The sequence below is a fragment of the Eurosta solidaginis genome, chromosome 3 (assembly GCF_040869045.1).
Source record: "Eurosta solidaginis isolate ZX-2024a chromosome 3, ASM4086904v1, whole genome shotgun sequence".
NCBI lineage: Eukaryota > Metazoa > Arthropoda > Insecta > Diptera > Tephritidae > Eurosta > Eurosta solidaginis.
Genome location: NC_090321.1, coordinates 82,692,818 through 82,712,500, shown reverse-complemented (window position 1 = coordinate 82,712,500; position 19,683 = coordinate 82,692,818). Strand labels below are relative to the sequence as shown.

General features: G+C 40.3%; 1 protein-coding gene across 1 annotated transcript in view; it reads right to left on the bottom strand.

Moving 5' to 3' along the window:
* Window positions 1-19,683, bottom strand: part of side-VIII (sidestep VIII) — a 930,757-nt gene that overhangs the window by 9,158 nt on the left and 901,916 nt on the right. The window contains 1 exon segment of the mRNA XM_067772586.1: window positions 13,380-13,763. Within this exon segment, the coding sequence (XP_067628687.1) occupies window positions 13,380-13,763 (384 nt within the window).

Here is a 19,683-nt window from a genome sequence, read left to right as displayed (position 1 = left end):
ATGTTTTCTTTTCTCTCCACACCTTTTTTCCTTTCCTTTCTTTTCTTTTTTTTTCTTTTCTATTCTTTTCTTTTTTTTCTTTTCTTTTCTTTTCTTTTCTTTTCTTTCCTCATCTTTCCTTTCCTTACATTTTCTTTCCATTCCTTTCTGATATTACGTTACAATTTGGTGATTTCACTTACGCTTACATTCTGTACTATTCCATACAGCATACCACTTACGAAGACTACCCCAGCGGAATTGGGGGCTTGGAATATCCCCTCTTTTTCTTCTTTCCTTTCTTTTCCCTTCCCTTCTTTTCATGCCATTTTATTGCTTTGATTTTTTTCCCTTTCCTTGTCTAGGTTTGCCCTGCCTTGATTTGCTGTCTGAGTTCGCCCATATGAACTCTACAACGTACATTGTTCCAACATTACTTTGCAATTTGATGACTACGCTACGCTTACATTCTGTATTTTTTCATACACCGTACCTCTTACAAAGACTATCTCAGCTGGTTGGGACCTTGGAATATACCCGCAGCATAAAGGGCTGTCGAAGTAAATAATTCAAGGGCAGCGCGATTTTTAGCTATCCGAACCAATTGTCAACATAACCCACCCGTGGCGCATCCTGTTACTTTGCAAGGCGAGGCTCTGGTACTTGGAAGTGCTAGCGGGATAACCCAGAAGTTTTAATGTGGTCTTATTAGGTCGTTCCCGAGATGTTCGGGTATTGCAACCCAATGATACTTGCTACCGGAACGTAGAATCCGGAAAATGACCATCAACATCGATAACGAAAACTTCCGGGAAGTGTCTTTATCGCGACAAAAGTAAAAAACATCTGCGCCTATGCTTTATTACTTACGCTTACATTCGTAACTCCTCAGGTCATTTAGTTTTATATGAGTTCCTATTCACAGCCGAGGATAATGTCCTGTGTGCCACCTGACTATCGCTTAGTATCACGATGCTCTCATTTTAATAGTCGAAGCAGGTTTATCTCTACGTATGATCCCACAAGATGGGAAATCATCCCAGTGACAGCGACAACCGCTTTTCAAATCATATCGTCTTGTTTATGTCGTTCCTAGAAAATGTGGCACTTGCTCTCTCAGTTTCGCTATGTTGCTAGATTGCATTACTTTGCTTCTGCACAACCTCCTTTTTTCGATATGTCCAACCGCTCCATATACTTTGATGGGCCTAGCACTATCATCATTGATCGGCGCTTAACCGCCTAAGCGATTTTGGCCGTTTTGTAACAAGTCGCGCCAGCTATCCTTGTTCGCAACAATTGACTCCAATTGGGAGCACCAAGGAAGATCATGTCTTCCCCCTCCTGCCTCTCTCAACACAGTAGAGGTCGCCTCTCCCCCTGCTTCCAAACTGCGGTGTCGGTTGAAGTACGTTCACGGCCGGAACTTCTTCGTCAATTCGCATAACATGGCCTAGCGAGCGACGCATTTGGGTTTTTATATGCTGCACTATCGTCATATCTGCGTACAGCTCATACCACTCAGCATACCTCCTTTGATAGTCGCCGTCGGCATCTCGGACATAAATCTTCCGGACATTTTTTTTACAAACACTCCAAGAGCCACCTCATCTTCTCTCGACACCGTCCATGATTCCGAGCCAAACATCAAAATGAGTATGATGAGCAACTTGTACAGCGTAATTAATTTTTCAAGCACAGATAGCAACTCATGTTGGGGATAACAACTTTATGGTAATAATTTCCATCAGCTGCTGAAGGTAGCGTTTCCATGTACGCTGATGGTTTTGATGAAAGCCGCCGTCGAAGGAAGGAATACAATATTCGCACTTATGGCTCTTGGTAGTTTCATTTCAGGGTAAAATACGCCAGGTCGTCGAGTTTAAAATACAGGTAGGATTTATCTAGTCCTCAAAACACTTCGAAAAGGATAGGTAATGGTGTATTTCCGGACTCTATGTATGTTTCCGGTAGCCGCTTCAAACTAGCCAATTTCGGAAGCATTCCATTCAGTGTGATTTCTCTCATTCTCTATGAGGGATGGCTGATTTAATATTCAATCCTACCTCGGCGCATCTATTCTTCCTCAATCCTGGTGCCTTTTATATTATATCGCAAAAGGTGCATTCAAACTATGTATTAAGGACCTACTCAAACAGAATAAAATTTTTAACTAGACGCTGGAGGTAGGATATCCCAACGTGCCCCTGCACTGGCTAAACTTGAATGATTAGCCTGTTATAACTTAGGTCTATTGTGCTTGATCTTACAGCCGATGGTGATGCTTTGAATGTAATTAAGTACCTCTTCAGGCTTGTTATGCCATATCTCGAAAAGAATAATAGTCACGCCACCTAGATGGGAGAGGTTTGCTTTGCCAGATCGACGCATTCCTAGTGATTGTGAGCAGGCCTTTCAACCTCGAGCTCACAAAAGCGACAGATTTGTGTGCGAATATATTTAAATTACTTAGGTGATATCGTGTCCCGTATAGTACCCAGTTAGCGTTCCTCTGTGCTTAGATTAATGAGTTTGCCTAATACTATCGTTGCTAGCGGTATTTACAATTGCCGGGCAGTCAATCCAGTGCAGTGGTCGGAAAAATTAAAATGTAAGTGTATTAGCGAGAGTGAGAGCATGAGCATCCCAGCAGGAAATCAAGGTTAAAATTACAACATGCAGATGGTGCATTTATTAAAAACAGTTATACCAAAATTTTTGGACAATTTCATGTTTGATTCAGAAATAGTTTGAAATGTTCTCAACTCCCTCAATTATTTAAGTTTGACTCGCGTTGCAGGTTTGTCAGCTGCTCAACTCCGCACATATCGTAAAAATCGTGGTGATCACTCACTAAAAAATAATATTTCCGAAACTATAACATTTGGCGCAACCAAGGAAATACAAAATGTTTAAAAAATATGTAGCTGACTAAAAAAACATAAAGATACATTCGTGTAATTTTTCTTACCTATTCTAGTTTCTCTAAACATTCTATAGTAGTTTTTGGCACAGTTGAAGTTCAACTTTTTTTGGCTCAGAACAACTTTTGTTAAAATAATTTAAAAAACTCATTTTGTATTGAAAAGTTATTAAATATAACATACCCAAAAAGCTAAAAACCCAAACATGTTTGGAAGATGAGCTACATATGGAAAGGCCGTCATACAAATTGCGTTTCCCAATCGTAATATTTCTCATAGGGAACCTTAAAATTCGTGCGACAGCCGTTGCTGTCTCGCTAACAACTGACGGTGGAGAGTAAGAATATATATGAAGCAAGTCTGGCTGAATTGAAAGCCCCGACACATAAGCACTTTTTCATATAGATGAGTTTAACACAAGCTTATGCATTATGAGTAGATTGCACGCATTTTTATGGAGAACGGTAGAATGAGCGACACTGGCGCCATCTGATATTGAAAAGTAGCCATCTCCCAAATTTTGTTACAAGCAAAGCATAAGAGGAAAATGTTATATTTGTTTTGGTTAAGGGTGTTGACACACTTTGCAAGTGAAATTATTTTCCCACTGGTTGGTAAATTTTCTAACATTTTTCGCAATCAAAAACTGCAATATAACAATCGAATACGACACAAAATATGTTAGCAAGTATCTTTATTGTAAGGGGATAATGTTTATACCAGTGCTTCGCGAATTTTTGTTTGTGAATGGGCAAGGCGTAATAAACTTCAATTGCCACGTCTGAAGTTCCTTCATATTTACAAACGCAACATCTTTATTGATCGTGGCGATGTTATTGGAATGCATAAGCTTGTATTAAACGCATCTATATGAAAAATGTCATTGTGGCACCGCCTTAAGCTATGGCGCGCCGACCATGGATACAGTGTTATTTGAACTGACTTCTTTGCCAGTTTCTTATTTTTTCCCTAGTGTGTGCCTTTGTGAGTCCACAGTAAGGCGCTGGACTAAACAATACTGAAACAGCGCCCTGCTTGGCTAGGAAGTTTGCAAGTTCATAACCTTAATGCCGCTGATTCCGGGAACCCATAATAACAAAACCTTGTTTTTGGCACTCATATCAGTTATTGTATAACACTGCAAGGCACGCCAGGCTGTCTGGCTGTCTCACATTATGACGATAAGCCTCTTTGTAGACATTCTCTACTAAAAACTTCTATTGCATGAATTTCAGCCTGAAAAATAGTCTTGTAAATTCCATTTGTATCGACTTATTCAGTTCTAAGTTCAGACTACGGATACCTGCTCCCATATTCCCGTCATCAAATTTTGATACAAACGTGAACTAGACCTCTGAGTCAAGGTCTGTGTATGGATTGCTTGTTTCCCAAAGAGTTCTGTCCTCGATGGACACCTCACAATTCCATGAGATTCTGAGACTAGGAACCTTTGCGTCATGAATTTCCTTATTACTTTCATATGTAGTGTCAAGCCTCCGCTCTTTACGTCAGAGATATTTCGAAGTCTTAATGAAGTAAGTGTTGCCTCTTTCTCCATTCGATTAGGGAAGGAAGGAATTCCCAGTTAGGCACTAAGTGCATCAGCAGGGATTGTTTTCCTCGCAATCGTAGCAATATAGCTCAAGTTTAAGAATTGTTGAGTCTGTCCTTATTTTTTTTTTAAATATACTACGTACTTGGGATGTTGACTTAAATTTATTTCATGATTTAATATATTTTTATTTCCACGAATTTCTCACACTGGTCGTTGTCGTCAACTTTCATACATTTTTTTACGCAATGCAGTGTTTAGTCTATTTTTAACGCTTTGTCCTGCGGCTAAACAAACTTTGCAGTGCGCTTAATAGGTACTCGTCCACTCGTTTAATGTTCGCCTCATTTATTTTCTAAAGTAACAATTTTTTAGTTTTAAATTTTAGTTGTTGATTTATTTTTTTTTTTTTCTTAGTCTTCTCATTGCTTATTTGATACCTTGATGATGGTTTTTTTAGAAAATGTTTATGCAACTTAGTTTGTGTTGGTGCACTCATTTGTGTTCAAAATGCAATTTTTGTCGTTGCTTAATTTTAAAGTTTGTTCATTGCAGTTCTTGTGGTTTCATTGTTAGTTTCCATGCGGCAGAACACAATACAAATCTAGACTGAGTTTATTAAGAACACTTTTGTGATACAAATCTGCCCTGTTTGCGTAGTTTTTATATCAACAACAGGCCGGCTTAAGTGTCTCCTTATATTGCCGGGGGCCGCCACTTTTACTTAGGCGAGGTTTGTACCGCCCATAGTTAAGTTTGAGTTTAACTGAAGTATAGAAATCATTCAAATAGCTTCATTTGATCGAGAATATACTGGATATTTTATTAAATGATGGGACCCAATGCTCACCTGGATTACTTTTTTATGAAATTAACCGTAAATGGTTTTGGAATAGTTCAAAAAACAACCCCCAAATGATCCTGTGAAAGTTTAGAAATATCTATTAGCAATCCCTTCAATTCGTTCGAGCCCTATAAGTCACCCGGTCGGGATGGCATCATTCCTGCGCAACTTCAAAGGTCTTTAGGGATTTCCTGCCGCTGGTTGGCCATCATCTACACTAACTGCCTCAGGCTTAACTATATCCCTAAGTCGTGGCACACGGTTAGGGTCATCTTCATTCCGAAGGCCGGCAGGAGCTCTCATGTGTCACCTAAGGATTTCAGGCCAATCAGTCTCTCGTTGTTTCTTCTTAAGACGTTTGAGCGGCTGATTGACCTGTACCTACGAGAAAGGATACCTGGGGGGTTACTGTCGGCTTCACAGCATGCGTACTGCAAAGGCAGATCGACGGAAACGGCTCTCCATTCGATTGTAAAGCAAATAGAGGGGTCTCTAGAACATAAAGAGTATGCTCTGGGTGCCTTTCTAGACATCGAGGGGGCTTTTAACAATGTCTTACCGGGGGCAATCTAAAGAGCTCTGGTGGGTTTAGGAGTCGAAGCGGCTCTGGTTGAATTTATTAGCAAACTTCTATGCGGCAGAATTGTCGCAGCGGAGTGGGGAGGAACCATAATAAGGAGGAAGGTGTGCAGGGCACGCCACAGGGGGGGTGTCCTATCTCCTCTGCTCTGGGTTGTGGTAGTCAACGAGGTTCTTGTGGAGCTGGAAGCCAATGGTTGTCGGGTGGTTGCCTATGCAGATGACCTCGCTATCCTAGTCAGGCGCAAATTTCTGGGCACCCTGCGCGATGTTCTGCAGGGATACCTGGATACTGTGGCTAGCTGGGCTGAATCATGTGGATTGGCGGTCAACCCGGGTAAAACAGAATTGGTTCTTTTTACAAGGAGATATAAGATACCCGACTTCAGAACTCCTTCGATTGGAGGGGTACCGTTGGTACTTACTGACAGGGTTAAATATTTGGGAATTGTTCTGGACAAGAAGCTGTCCTGGAGGCCCAATGTGGAAGATAGGGCCAGGAAGGCCGCGGTGCCTTGTACTGCTGCAGGGGGGCTATCGGAAAGAGATGGGGGCTCTCGCCAGGAGTAGTACACTGGCTTTATGAGATGGTGGTCAAACCGATTCTGCTATATGGGGTGCTGGTCTGGTGGAAAGCACTGGACACGGCGAGCACCTCCAAAATGCTAGTGTCAGTGCAACGGACGGCGCTTATCGGTATCAGTGGCGCTATGAGAGCAACACCTACCTTGGCACTGAATGTCATGCTGAATATACATCCAGTAGATATTGCGGGAAATGCAGCCGCGGCCCGGTCGTTGGTCAGGCTTCGTGATATGGGTTATATGCTTTCTGATTTCGGACACTCTAGCCTTCTCACTAGTTTCGACTTTATCCCGGACAGGACGGACTATTGCATGCCGGTGGCCGCTCCCTATACAACCTTCACCCCAGTCATTCCCCCGAGGGAGGAGTGGAGAAGAGGAATTATCTGGGGCATGGGACCGGTTAACTTGTTCACGGATGGGTCGAAGTTGGACGGAAAGGTTGGCGGGGGGTCTTTTGTCAAGAGCTAAATGTAAGCCGCAAGTTTAAGTTGGCTGATCACTGCAGTGTATTCCAAGCGGAAGTTGCTGCGATTAAGGATGCGGTGGATGAAATGCTATCCAGCGCTACTACGGTTAGGGAATTTAACATCTACTCTGATAGCCAGGCGGCTATAAAGGCCTTGAGCTCAACTACAGTCCGATCGAAGGTGGTCTGGGAGTGCCTGACCTCACTTGCGATTGCATCGAATTATTTTACAATTAAGATTATCTGGGTCCCGGGCCATAGTGATATTCCGGGTAACTGTCAAGCGGATCTCTTAGCCCGAATCGGTACAACTGAGCCGGATGAAGATGGCTGTAGGGATTTCGGGATTCCGCTAGCCACCTGTGGATTGCTCTTCCATAGCTGGGCCTCGAGTCAGCTCAGCAAACGTTGGGCGGACACTACGTCTTGTAGGATATCAAGATCTTTCTGGCCGAAAGTGGATGGCAGGAGGTCTGCTGAAATAATTGGGTTCACTAAGGCTCACCTATCAATGGTCATTGGGGTTTTGACAGGGCACTGTCCCATGGGTATCCATGCGGTACGTCTCAATATATTGGAAACTCCATCCTGCTGCAGCTGTATGGAGGATGATGAGGTGGAATCACCAAATCACTTTATGCTTGACTGCCCAGCTTTTGCCAGAACTAGGCGAAAGTATTTCGGTCGTGACTCACTTGGATCTCCCGAGGAGCTATCCAAGGTTGAGATCGGGATCATTCGGAACTTTATCGTTGCTACCCAACGACTCTCTAAGTAGTTATATCTACGTCACCGTTAGTTTAGTTTATTATATGTGGTATCACAACGGACCGTCATGTTGTCCAAGTGAGCTTCCTCTATCAGGGAAGCTACCGCCCAACCTAACCTAACCTAATCCCTTCAATATGATATTCGATCGGACTCGAAATGGCTTTGAAAACATTCTCGAAACGTTCCGAAACAGTTTAAAATTAAGTTCGAAAACAATTATACGCAGAAAATCTAGAAATTGTCATGCTATATTGAAACAAGGGAAAAACTGATCCAAAACAGTCCAGAGAAGATTTGGAAATAGCCACGATATGATTTTGTAAATAACCCGAAATTTATCTCGAAATGTTCCAAAATTAGTTTCAAATAGTGACGTAGTGATCCAGAAATAACCATATAATGACCTCGAAACGACCTCGTAAATCGGCCATAATCGTTTAAATGGTTAAGCGCTAATTAAGTTATCATGAGCCATACATACAAATGTATTGTAGCGAATGGTAGCAGCACTGAGCGATGATATCGTCTCTAAGCCGAGAAGTTACAGCTGAGAAGTATGAGAGCTGCTGGACTAGTAGATTCTGGAAGCGCCTAGAAGATGCGAAGGTTGAAATCAAAGAGTATAAAGCCGGCAATTGTAGAGGCGCTGGAATTCGGTTTCATTTGAGCTATCAATCAGTTTGGTTATTAAGCCAGGTAGTAGCAAAGTGAAGTACTTTAATAAAGGTCATTTTTCCACTATACAATAATGGAGTTATTTATTCAACAGTTTAGTGATACGAACTTAGCAAAAGGGCAAATAAGAGGATTTGCAAGTAAATTCGTTACAGTATATTATAAATGGGAACGTTGGGATATATGGACCTCTATATATTTTGTTGCGCATCAGAACGGCTGAACTTATTTCAGTGAAACTAGGCTCACCGATAGCTAATATTCAAGAAGGATCCACTGGCCATATTTTTTGTTAAAACGGGATTTGAAAATATTCCAAAATAGCTCCAAAATTATACCGAAAGCAATCCCATAATGATCCGGAGTTATTCTCGAAATGATCGTAATTATCTTGAAATAGTCCTTAATTAGTACAGAAAACAATCCGAAATTAGTGTGTGTTTTTTTTTACAAGCGTATACGTTTACGTTTGCGCGTAAAAAAACGCTTATCCTCGCTTAGATAATGTTTAGGAGACACATCTAGCGGGAGTAGTTAAATAACTAGCTACAGAACATGTTGTACTGAAAAGCGCAGACACAAACCTTTGGTGGCCATAGTGTATAACCTATAGCTGAATCGGTTGCGATGAATAGTGGATACACACCATTTTTAGAGGTGATACATAGAATTAGTGTTGAGGTGAAACATAGGCACATATTTCAGTTACATCTGAGTATAATGCGTATTGAAATATAGTAGTACTAATTTTATGCGCAGCAATTTCAGAGGTGTATTTAAAGTTTGACGCTTAGCAGTCCATATAAAGTTTAAGCGTAAACGGCTACAGATGTAAACAAACACAGCTATTATCACAAAAACCACTGACTGAAAATTCTATTTTACCCTGAAGTTTTTCTTTTTGCTTTTGCTGCCGCTTTGAACATGAAGAGAGCATAGAACAGAGCTGTATCATATAAAATTGACACATATCACATGCTCTGCTACGAGCTAAGTACATGGTATTGTTACGAATATTAGCAACACTAACGGGTATTGCCATCTCTAAGCCGATGCTAAACAGTGATTTGTATGCACATCAATAATTCAATCATTATGTCTACACACATGTCCATACGAGTAGCGAAGAAGCAACGCACAAACACATGCATATATCTTATCTAAGGTGCTCACAAGAGAGGGCAATAATTTGTGCAAGTATTACTCACGCGCATATGAGAAGTTATAAACGTAGTTGTGGCTGGTGATTTTGTAGCTGATAACTAACAAGTAAGTTCTGGAATGGAAAAGCCTAGAAGTATGCAACGAGAAATCAAAAAGTATAAAAGGTGCGACAGCAGTTTCGTTTAAGCTATCAATCAGTTTGAGTTAAGCAAGTTATCAGTAAGCGAAATATAAGTGTTATTGTGAAGTACTTTAATAAAGGCCATTTTGCATTATTGAAGAGTGGAGTTATTTATTCAACAGTTTAGTGATTCGAACTTAGCAGAAGGTTGCAAATAAGTGGATTTGCAGTAAATTCGTTACAGTATTTTATAGCGGAGTAAATAGCAGAATAAAAAAATCTTATATCTTTTGTCTGGTTTTTGTTCTTGGAACTCATACAGGCACAACCACGTTTGAACACTACAGCCTTGCATGTGAGCTGGCGACTATTCATACAAGTTTTCGATTAACATTTTTTCGCCTCAAGTCATTTCTGCCTCCACTTTTGCTAACATTTGTCTGAGTTTTATTCTTGTTGTTGGTGTATTGCTACTTTTCTTCTTAATATTTGGCATACTTTTGTTATGAGTTGATACTATTTTTGGGGCGTAGCTTGTTGACTTGCTAAATGAAATTGTTTTGTCCTCGGAATGGGATTCTAGAATCGTTTATTTGTTTTTCCCCTTTAGTTGAAATTCACTTTTTTTGTTCGTATACGCTTTCATTACGAGATAATAAATTGATAACAGTTTATGTATTTTTATACTCAGCTGAGCAGAGCTCACAGAGTATATTTACTTTGTTCGCATAACGGTAATCCGTAACGGCATAAATTAATCGAGATAGATATAGACTTCTATATATCAAAATGGTCTGGGCGAAGAAAGAAATTTATTTAGCCATATCCGTCCGTCCGTCCGTAAACACCATAACTTGAGTAAATTTTGAAGTATCTTGATGGAATTTGATAAGTAGGTTCCTGGGCACTCATCTCAGATCGCTATTAAAAATGAACGAAATCGGACTATAACCACGCCCACTTTTTCGATATCGAAAATTTCGAAAAACCCAAAAAGTGTTATAATTCATTACCACATACGGATAAAGCGATGAAACTTGTTAGGTGGGTTGATCTTATGACGTAGAACACAAAATTAGTAAAATTTTGGACAATGAGTGTGGCACCGCCCACTTTTGAAAGAAGGTAATTTATAAGTTTTGCAAGCCGTAATTTGGCAGTAGTTGAAGATATCATGATGAAATTTGGCAAGAGCGTTACTCCTATTCCTATATGTGTGGTAAATAAAAATTTGGAAAATCGGATGACGAAAGCGCCCACTTAAAAAAAAAATTTAAGTCAAATTATAAAAAAAAAAATTAATTTCTTTACAGTATATAAGTAAATTATGTCAACATTCAACTCCAGTAATGATATGGTGCAACGAAATACAAAAATAACAGAAAATTTCAAAATGGGCGCCGCTCCGCCCTTTTTCATTTAATTTGTCTAGAATAATTTTATTGCCATAAGTCGAACAAAAATTACACAATCCTTGTGAAATTTGGTAGGGGCATAGATTTTATGACGGTAACTGTTTTCTGTGAAAATGGGAAAAATCGGTCGAAGCAACGCCGAGTTTTTATACACAGTCGACGGTCTGTCCCTCCGCTCGGCCCTTAACCCGATAACTTGAACAAAAATCAATATATCTTTGCTAAACTCAGTTCGCGTACTTATCTGAATTCACTTTATCTTTGTATAAAAAATGGCCGAAATCCGACTATGACCACGTCCACTTTTTTGATATCGAAAATTACGAAAAATGAAAATAAATGCCATACTTCTATACCAAATATGAAAAAGGGGATGAAACATTGTTATTGGATTGGTTTATTGACGCAAAATATAACTTTAGAAAAAACCTTGAAAAATGGGTGTGACACCTTCCATATTAAATAGAAGAAAATGAAAAAGTTCTGCAGGGCGAAATCAAAAGCCTTTGGAATCTTGGCAGGAATACTGTTCTTGGAATTACATATATAAGTAAATTAGCGGTACCCGTCAGATGATGTTCTGGGTCACCCTAGTCCACATTTTCGTCGATATCTCGAAAATGCCTTCACATATACAACTAAGGGCCACTTCCTTTTAAAACCCTCATTAATACCTTTAATTTGATACCCATATCGTACAAACACATTCTAGAGTCACCCCTGGTCCACGTTTATGGCGATATCTCGAAAAGGCGTCCACCTATAGAACTAAGGCCCACTCCCTTTTAAAATACTCATTAGCACCTTTCGTTTGATTCTTATTTCGTAAAAACACATTCTGGAGTCACCCCTGGTCCACCTTTATGGCGATATCTTGAAAAGGCGTCCACCTATAAAACTAAGGCCCACTTCCTTTTAAAATACTCATTAATACCTTTCATTTGATTCCTATTTCGTAAAAACACATTCTGGAGTCACCCCTGGTCCACCTTTATGGCGATATCTTGAAAAGGTGTCCACCTATAGAACTAAGGCCCACTCCCTTTTAAAATGCTCATTAACACCTTTCATTTGATTCCCATTTCGTAAAAACATATTCTGGAGTCACCCCTGGTCCACCTTTATGGCGATATCTTGAAAAGGCGTGCACCTATAGAACCAAAGCCCACTCCCTTTTAAAATACTCTTTAACACCATTCATTTGATTCCCATATCGTAAAAACACATTCTAGAGTTACCCCTGGTTCCCCTTTATGGCGATATCCCGAAATGGCGTCCACCTTTAGAACTATGGCCCACTCCGTTTTAAAATACTCTTTAATACCTTCCATTTGATACCCATGTCATACAAACACATTCCAGGGTTACCTAGGTTCATTTTCCTACATGGTGATTTTCCCTTATTTTGTCTCCAAAGCTCTCAGCTGAGTATGTAAGGTTCGGTTACACATGAACTTAGCCTTTCTTACTTGTTTAAAGGTGAACTTCATTTCAGCTAACAAAAGCATGTAAAAGTGCAAATTACGAGAACAAGAAAAATTCAGCCTACTAGCAGTGGAAGAATGAGTGGGAATGGGAGTGTGATTGGGGGCGGTATTGGAAGGGGAATAGCTTCGGGAGTGGGAAGATAAATAGAATAAGGGATGGGCAAGACTAAGGAAGGAGAATAGAATATAAAGTAGAAGAGAATGGGATAGGGAATAAAGAGTTGAAATGAAGGCAAATAAATTTTCGGGCAGAACAAAGTCTGCCAGTGTACCCGGTGTTTCTATAAAATTGCAAAGTGGTACTAACGGCTTCTGGTTTACGTCTTGAAATAGTTGGGCAGTGTGGGCAATGTCACGCCCATTTTCCAAAATTTTACCAACATTTTATTTTGCGTTGTAAAGTTAATTCACTCAGCAATTTTCATTTTTTGAAATTTTAAATATCGAAAAAGTATTCGTGATTGTTTCCCGAATTATTATTAATTTTAAGTTCAGATAAGCCCATATACAAAATTTGGTGAAGACATATCAATTTTTGCACAAGTTATCGTGGTGTGGTGGTAACGTGCTCCATCTACTACACCGAATATCCTGGGTTCAATTTATAAGCAAAGCAACATCAAAATTTCAGAAAAAAAGATTTGTTCGATTGGCGATTAAAAACGGCTTTTCTGTGTTACACGGGGTTAAGGTCTGTTAAGTTTGAAGTTTGACTTTTTCCTCATACATATTTCAAAGGACCTTTCAGACCTTTTGAAATAATAATACTTATATACGTATTTATATTTTCTCTCTCGAACTCCCGTCATACTTACCAAATCTGCGTAACCGCTGACTGGAATGCAATTGCCACCCGTTGGCGGTGAATGTGGCTGCTGTTGCTGTTGATGTTGTTGTTGTTGTTGTTGTACCGCACACAAAAGCGACGCTGCTGTCGCAGCCGAATGTGGTGGCATACCCATGCATACCAATCCACCACCAGCGGTTACTGTTTGCAACAGCCCATTGCTGCTTACTGGCACTGCATTTGGAGGTAATGACTGCGTTTGTGCAGCGTTGATAACTTTATGTGCATATAAGGGTGGTGGTGGGGTAAAAGTAGCCAACTGTGATGGGTGCGACATGGTGACACCTGTAAGGGTTGTTTGACCGCCGAACATAGGACTTGTAGAATACATTGGATGATGAGCCAAATCGATCTATGAAAAGAGAATCACAAGCAAACACAGAAAGAGAAATGATAAAATGAATGGGTGTGGAATATGAATGTAGTATTTATACAAATGCATGGAAAAAAAGTTATTGTCATTAGTTGTTAGTTTAGTTATTGCATACATTATGCAATCCTTATGCACTTATACATATGTATATGTATGTAAATATATAGATACGCATGATGCGAACAATTGTGGCTTAGTTCGTTGTTTGGGCTGATGAGCTGTTGTGCTGTGGGATTTTATAGATAAACATATATTTAATGCTTAGCAAGAAATTAACAACGTACGCCACTAAAATGTATATATACATATGTACATAGTTCATAAAAAAAAAAATGTGTGTATGGCGAAGGAGGCTGTGGTAACAGTGCACTGAATTTTATATCAGCCAGTCCTTCAAAATAATTAGAACCCTGCGCCCCATACTGAATGTCGCTAACGCTTAATCTCTTTTGGTTCACTTTTTTGGCACATGTTATCGATAAATAAAATAACGTAATCAGCTCTTGAGGTAGGTATAGGTTTTTATGTTTATTGATTTTGTTTGTATTTTAATATTTCCTTTTGTATTGTCATGTTTTCTATTTGGAAATATAAAAGGCAGACCTTACTGCTGATGGCGCGAAAGCTCCGAAATGCATAGAGGGAAAATGTAATAACTTCTATTTTGTCTTTGTCAACCCATCGGCCGCAGCAGCTCCTAACGCAGAAGCAAGTAATCAGCTGTTTTTGATAGTGCATTCTGCTAAAATTGTGCTCCTGAAGCACTTACCATTACATAAAATCTTCTATTTTAGCTAAAAGCCTTAAAAAAATAAGCAGCGAAATAAAATAGTTGCTAAAATAATGATTTTCATAAAGCTTTTTCAAATTCATATTAAGGCAATTCACGAATAATTGCAAACGAGGTGACAAAGTTATGCATTTCCATGAAAATTCACCAGACTGTGAGCGACCTTAGTGAATCACCAGAGCAAATACTACAGCAACTATCTAACGAAAACAACCCTACAATACATGTCTTATATGAAGAAAAAAAAAAAGATCAAAAACAACTCGAGAATCGTGAATTAACTGAAACAAATACATATGTACGTAATATTTGAAGATGGAAAATACATATTTTTACCAATTGCCTTTTATAAACACACAAAAACTTTCATTGGACCATTGTGGATGGCAAATTGAAATGGAGATTTAGTTTTGCACTCAGCAAAATTTTTGCCAGGTGAATTTACATGTATTTTGTTCTTGTATTGCTACTCAACGAGTAAGACCATTTGCAATTTATCGTGAAACTAGCCGACTCGGCAGATGTTGCTCTGTCCTAGCTTTGGTCTGTCTGCATAACTTTTACGCAGCTTTTACCTCGTACTCTCCCATCTCATCTCTCCCCTTTTTCCTTATCTTTTTATTCACTATTGCTTCTGCCCTTCTCATTTTCTGCGTGTCTTTCTCCCTCTCCGTCTTTTCCCTCCTTCTTTTCCGCTCCATCTATCCATATCTCTCCATCTTCGTCTAACTCTATCTTTTCTCTCTCCTCTTTTATCTTCTCTCTAATTGTCCTTGTTCTTCTCCATCCCTTTCCCCAGTCCCAGTTCCACCGCAACTCCAAGCCCTAGTCGGTGCATGAATAGTAATCTAGGCAAAGGGCTACCCATACGCCCAATATCAGTTAAATCGAAACAAGAACAGAATTTGTTGGAAAAGATCGGTCCCTGGTATCGTAACTACTAACGTAGGCATAGGGCTACCTATGTGCCAAATTTCAGGCAAATCGAACCGTACATAGAACTTATTTCAATAGAACGGTCCACTTCCCTGAATGAAACTTTACAGGAACGCTATCTCTCAAGTTGGATCAAACTGCACACGATGTGCAAATTTGATTGAAATCAGTTAAATATCTTAGGAATCCATCGCGAATAAACAACAACAACAAACAAGATCAAAACGGGAAAAATTATTTTGGTACTCTCAAAAGCGTTTTAGTACGAAGAAAAATATGTGAACGGCAGCATTTGTTGCATAGGAAAATTTTAAATTTATATTACTTCTAAGCGAAATGGAGAAATGTTGATTGTACGAAAGGGGTGTAACGACAGGTATAAAAAACATCCAAATTAGTTCCAATAACTAAAATATTTATAAATTGAGGTATTTCAAAATTTTTATTTCTATAAATGTACACTTAGCCCGATTGAATAAAGGAAAACAAAATTATTGCAATAGTTCAAACCGTTTTTGAATATTAGCTAAAATATATTTCGATTGACGTTTTAAAAAAAATTTGTTTGCCGTAATTGATCCCTGAATCAGATCGAAAATAATAGAGAAAAAATTATTAAAATCAGTATATCCGTTTATCAGCTTAGAACGTATTAACGCACACAAATTCATTTACATATATATGTATAGCTATGTACTTAAGTACATCAAAACTTTGCAATTAAGAGGCCACATTATATTTCTGTGGCTCTTAAATCAGTGAAATTAATAAATTAGAAAAATCTTAATTATGATCTGATTTGCTTGTAATTTGGTACTTTTCGAAAGGTTGTGTGGCTTCAGACCTGGCAAATCTATGCCTGAATTTCGTTTCCCGAAAACTTATACGGCTGTGCAAAATGACACTATCAGCTCAGTCAGAATAGAGAGCGACCACCCGTTCCGGTTCAAACTAAATTGGCTCCAGACTTACTTACTTACTTAATTGGCGCTTAACCGTCTAAACGGTTATGGCCGTCCAACAAGGCGCGCCAGTTGCTCCTTCGCTCCGCCAACCGGCGCCAATTGGTCACACCAAGGGAGTTTAAATCGTTTTCCACCTGGTCCTTCCAACGGAGTGGGGGCCGCCCTCTACCTCTGCTTCCATAGGCGGTTTCCGATAGAAACACTTTCTTGGCCGGAGCATCATCTTTCATTCGCATAACATGGCCTAGCCAGCGCAGCCGCTGCGTTTTAATTCGCTGGGCTATGTTGATGTCTGCGTATAGCTCGTACAGCTCATCGTTAAATCTTCTTCGGTACTCGCCATCGCCAACGCGTAGAGGTCCATAAATCTTTCGAAGAACTTTTCTCTCGAACACTCCCAAAGCCGCTTCATCTGCTGTTGTCATGGTCCATGCTTCTGCCCCATATAGCAGGACGGGTACGATAAGTGACTTGTAGAGTATGATTTTCGTTCGCCGAGAGAGGACTTTACTTTTCAATTGCCTACCTAGTCCAAAGTAGCATTTATTGGCAAGGTTGATTCTTCGCTGGATTTCAGTGCTGATGTTGTTGCTAATGTTGATGCTGGTTCCCAAATAAACGAAGTCTTTTACTATTTCGAAATTATGGCTGCCAACAGTAGCGTGGTTGCCAAGGCGCATATGCGCTGACTCTTTGCTCGATGACAGCAGGTACTTCGTTTTGTCCTCATTCACCATCAAACCCATCTTTACCGCTTCTTTTTCCAGCTTGGAGTAAGCAGAACTAACAGCGCGGGTGTTTAGGCCGATGATATCAATGTCATCAGCATATGCCAGTAATTGCACGCTTTTATAGTATATTGTTCCAGTGCGGTTAAGTTCTGCAGCTAGTATAATTTTCTCCAGCATCAAATTAAAGAAATCGCACGATAGGGGGTCACCCTGTCTGAAACCTCGTTTAGTTTCGAACGGCTCGGAGAGGTCCTTCCCAATTCTGACTGAGCTGATGGTGTTGCTCAACGTCATTTTGCACAGCCGTATAAGTTTTGCGGGGAAACCAAATTCAGACATAGCGGCATATAGGCAGCTCCTTTTCGTGCTGTCGAAGGCGGCTTTAAAGTCGACGAAGAGGTGATGTGTGTCGATTCTCTTTTCACGGGTTTTTTCCAAGATTTGGCGCATTGTGAAAATCTGGTCGATGGTAGGGTTACCAGGTCTGAAGCCGCACTGATAAGGTCCAATCAGCCGGTTCACGGTGGGCTTCAATCTTTCGCACAATACACTTGAAAGGACCTTATATGCGATATTAAGAAGGCTGATTCCACGATAGTTGGTGCATTTTGCAGTATCCCCCTTCTTGTGGACTGGGCAAAGAACACTTAGATTCCAACCGTCGGGCATGCTTTCGTCCGCCCATATTTTGCTAAGAAGCTGCTGCATGCGCCTTACCAACTCCTCGCCGCCGAACTTGAATAGCTCCGCAGGCAATCCATCAGCGCCCACGGCCTTGTTGTTTTTCAATCTGGTTATTGCTATTCTAACTTCGTCATAATCGGGCGGGGGGACATATATTCCATCATCATCGATTGTGGGATCGGGTTCTTCGTCTCTGCGCGGTGAATTGCTGCCTCCATTTAGGAGAGCAGAGAAGTGTTCCCTCCATAATCTAAGCACTCTCTGGACATCAGTTACAAGGTCGCCGTTTTCATTCCTACAGGAGTTTGCCCCGGTCTTAAAACCTTCCATCTGTCGCCGTATTTTTTGGTAGAATTTTCGGGCGTTATTCCTGGTGGCTAGCAGCTCAAGCTCCTCGCACTCACGCCTTTCTGCTTCTGCTTTTTTCTTCCTGAAAAGGCGTCTCGCTTCCCTTTTCAACTCACGATAGCGTTCACACACTCCTCTTGTCGCGCTCGCTTTTAACGTAGCCTTGTAGGCAGCGTCTTTTCTTTCGGTTGCAACGCGGCATTCTTCATCATACCAGTTGTTTTTTCGTGGCCGCCGGTAACCAATTTTTTCCTCGGCGGCAGTATGAAGTGCTTTGGAGATATGCTCCCACTGCTCGTGTATTCCTTCAGGATGATTTGTGCCCTCAGAGAGCAGGTGTGAGAGTCGAGTTGCGAAATCATTGGCAGTCTGTTGTGATTGAAGCTTTTCGACGTCTAGCTTTCCTTGTGTTTTTTGTTCCTTGTTTTTAGCCGCGTTGAGGCGGGTGCGTATTTTGGCTGCAACGAGATAATGGTCCGAATCGATGTTAGGTCCTCGGATCGTTCGCACATCTAAAACACTGGAGGCATGCCGTCCGTCTATCACAACGTGATCGATCTGATTGCGAGTATTTCGATCAGGAGACAGCCATGTAGCTTGATGTATCTTTTTATGCATGAACCTCGTGCTTGATATGACCATGTTTCGAGCACCGGCAAAGTCAATCAGCCTCAGTCCGTTAGGCTCCAGACGGGGTGACCTTATATCGTGCGATTTCTTTAATTTTATGCTGAAGATCATAATACAAGCTGAATAGCTTAACGGCTCTGGAACATTATGTTACAAAAACGTGCAATATCTGGCGTATGCTGACGATAATAATATAATCGGCCTGAACACCCGCACCATAAGTTTTGCATATCCAAAAAAAAAAAAAAAAACTACATAGGTATCTGCTGTCATCAAGCAAAGAGTCACCGCATGTGCGCCTTGGCAACTACACCATTTTAGGCAGGCATAATTTTGAAAAAGTAAAAGGCTTTCCTTTATTTGAGATCCAAATGTAACATAAACAAAAACATCTGCTTTGGAATCCAACGAAGAATCACTCTTGTAAATAAATGCTATTTTGCACTAGAGGCAAGTGATGAGTAAGTCCTCTCCCGGCAAACGAAAATAATTTTTTAAAAGTCACTTACAGTACCTATATGGTGTATAATTATGGACCACAACAACAAAAGTTGAGGCGACTCAAGCAGTGTTCGAGAGAAAATGTCTTCAAAAGATTTACGGACCTCTACGATTTGGCGACGTCGAGTACCGAAGAAGATTTAATTTAGTTCAACTAATTAAAACACAGCGGCTATGCTGTTTAGGTCAAGCTATGAGAACGAGAGATCTATTTTTTTATCGAAATCCGTCTCTGCCAGCAGAGGAAGAGTGCCAACCAATACTCCGCTGGAAGGACTTGCTGGAAAACATTTTCAATTCCCCTGGTGATCCCA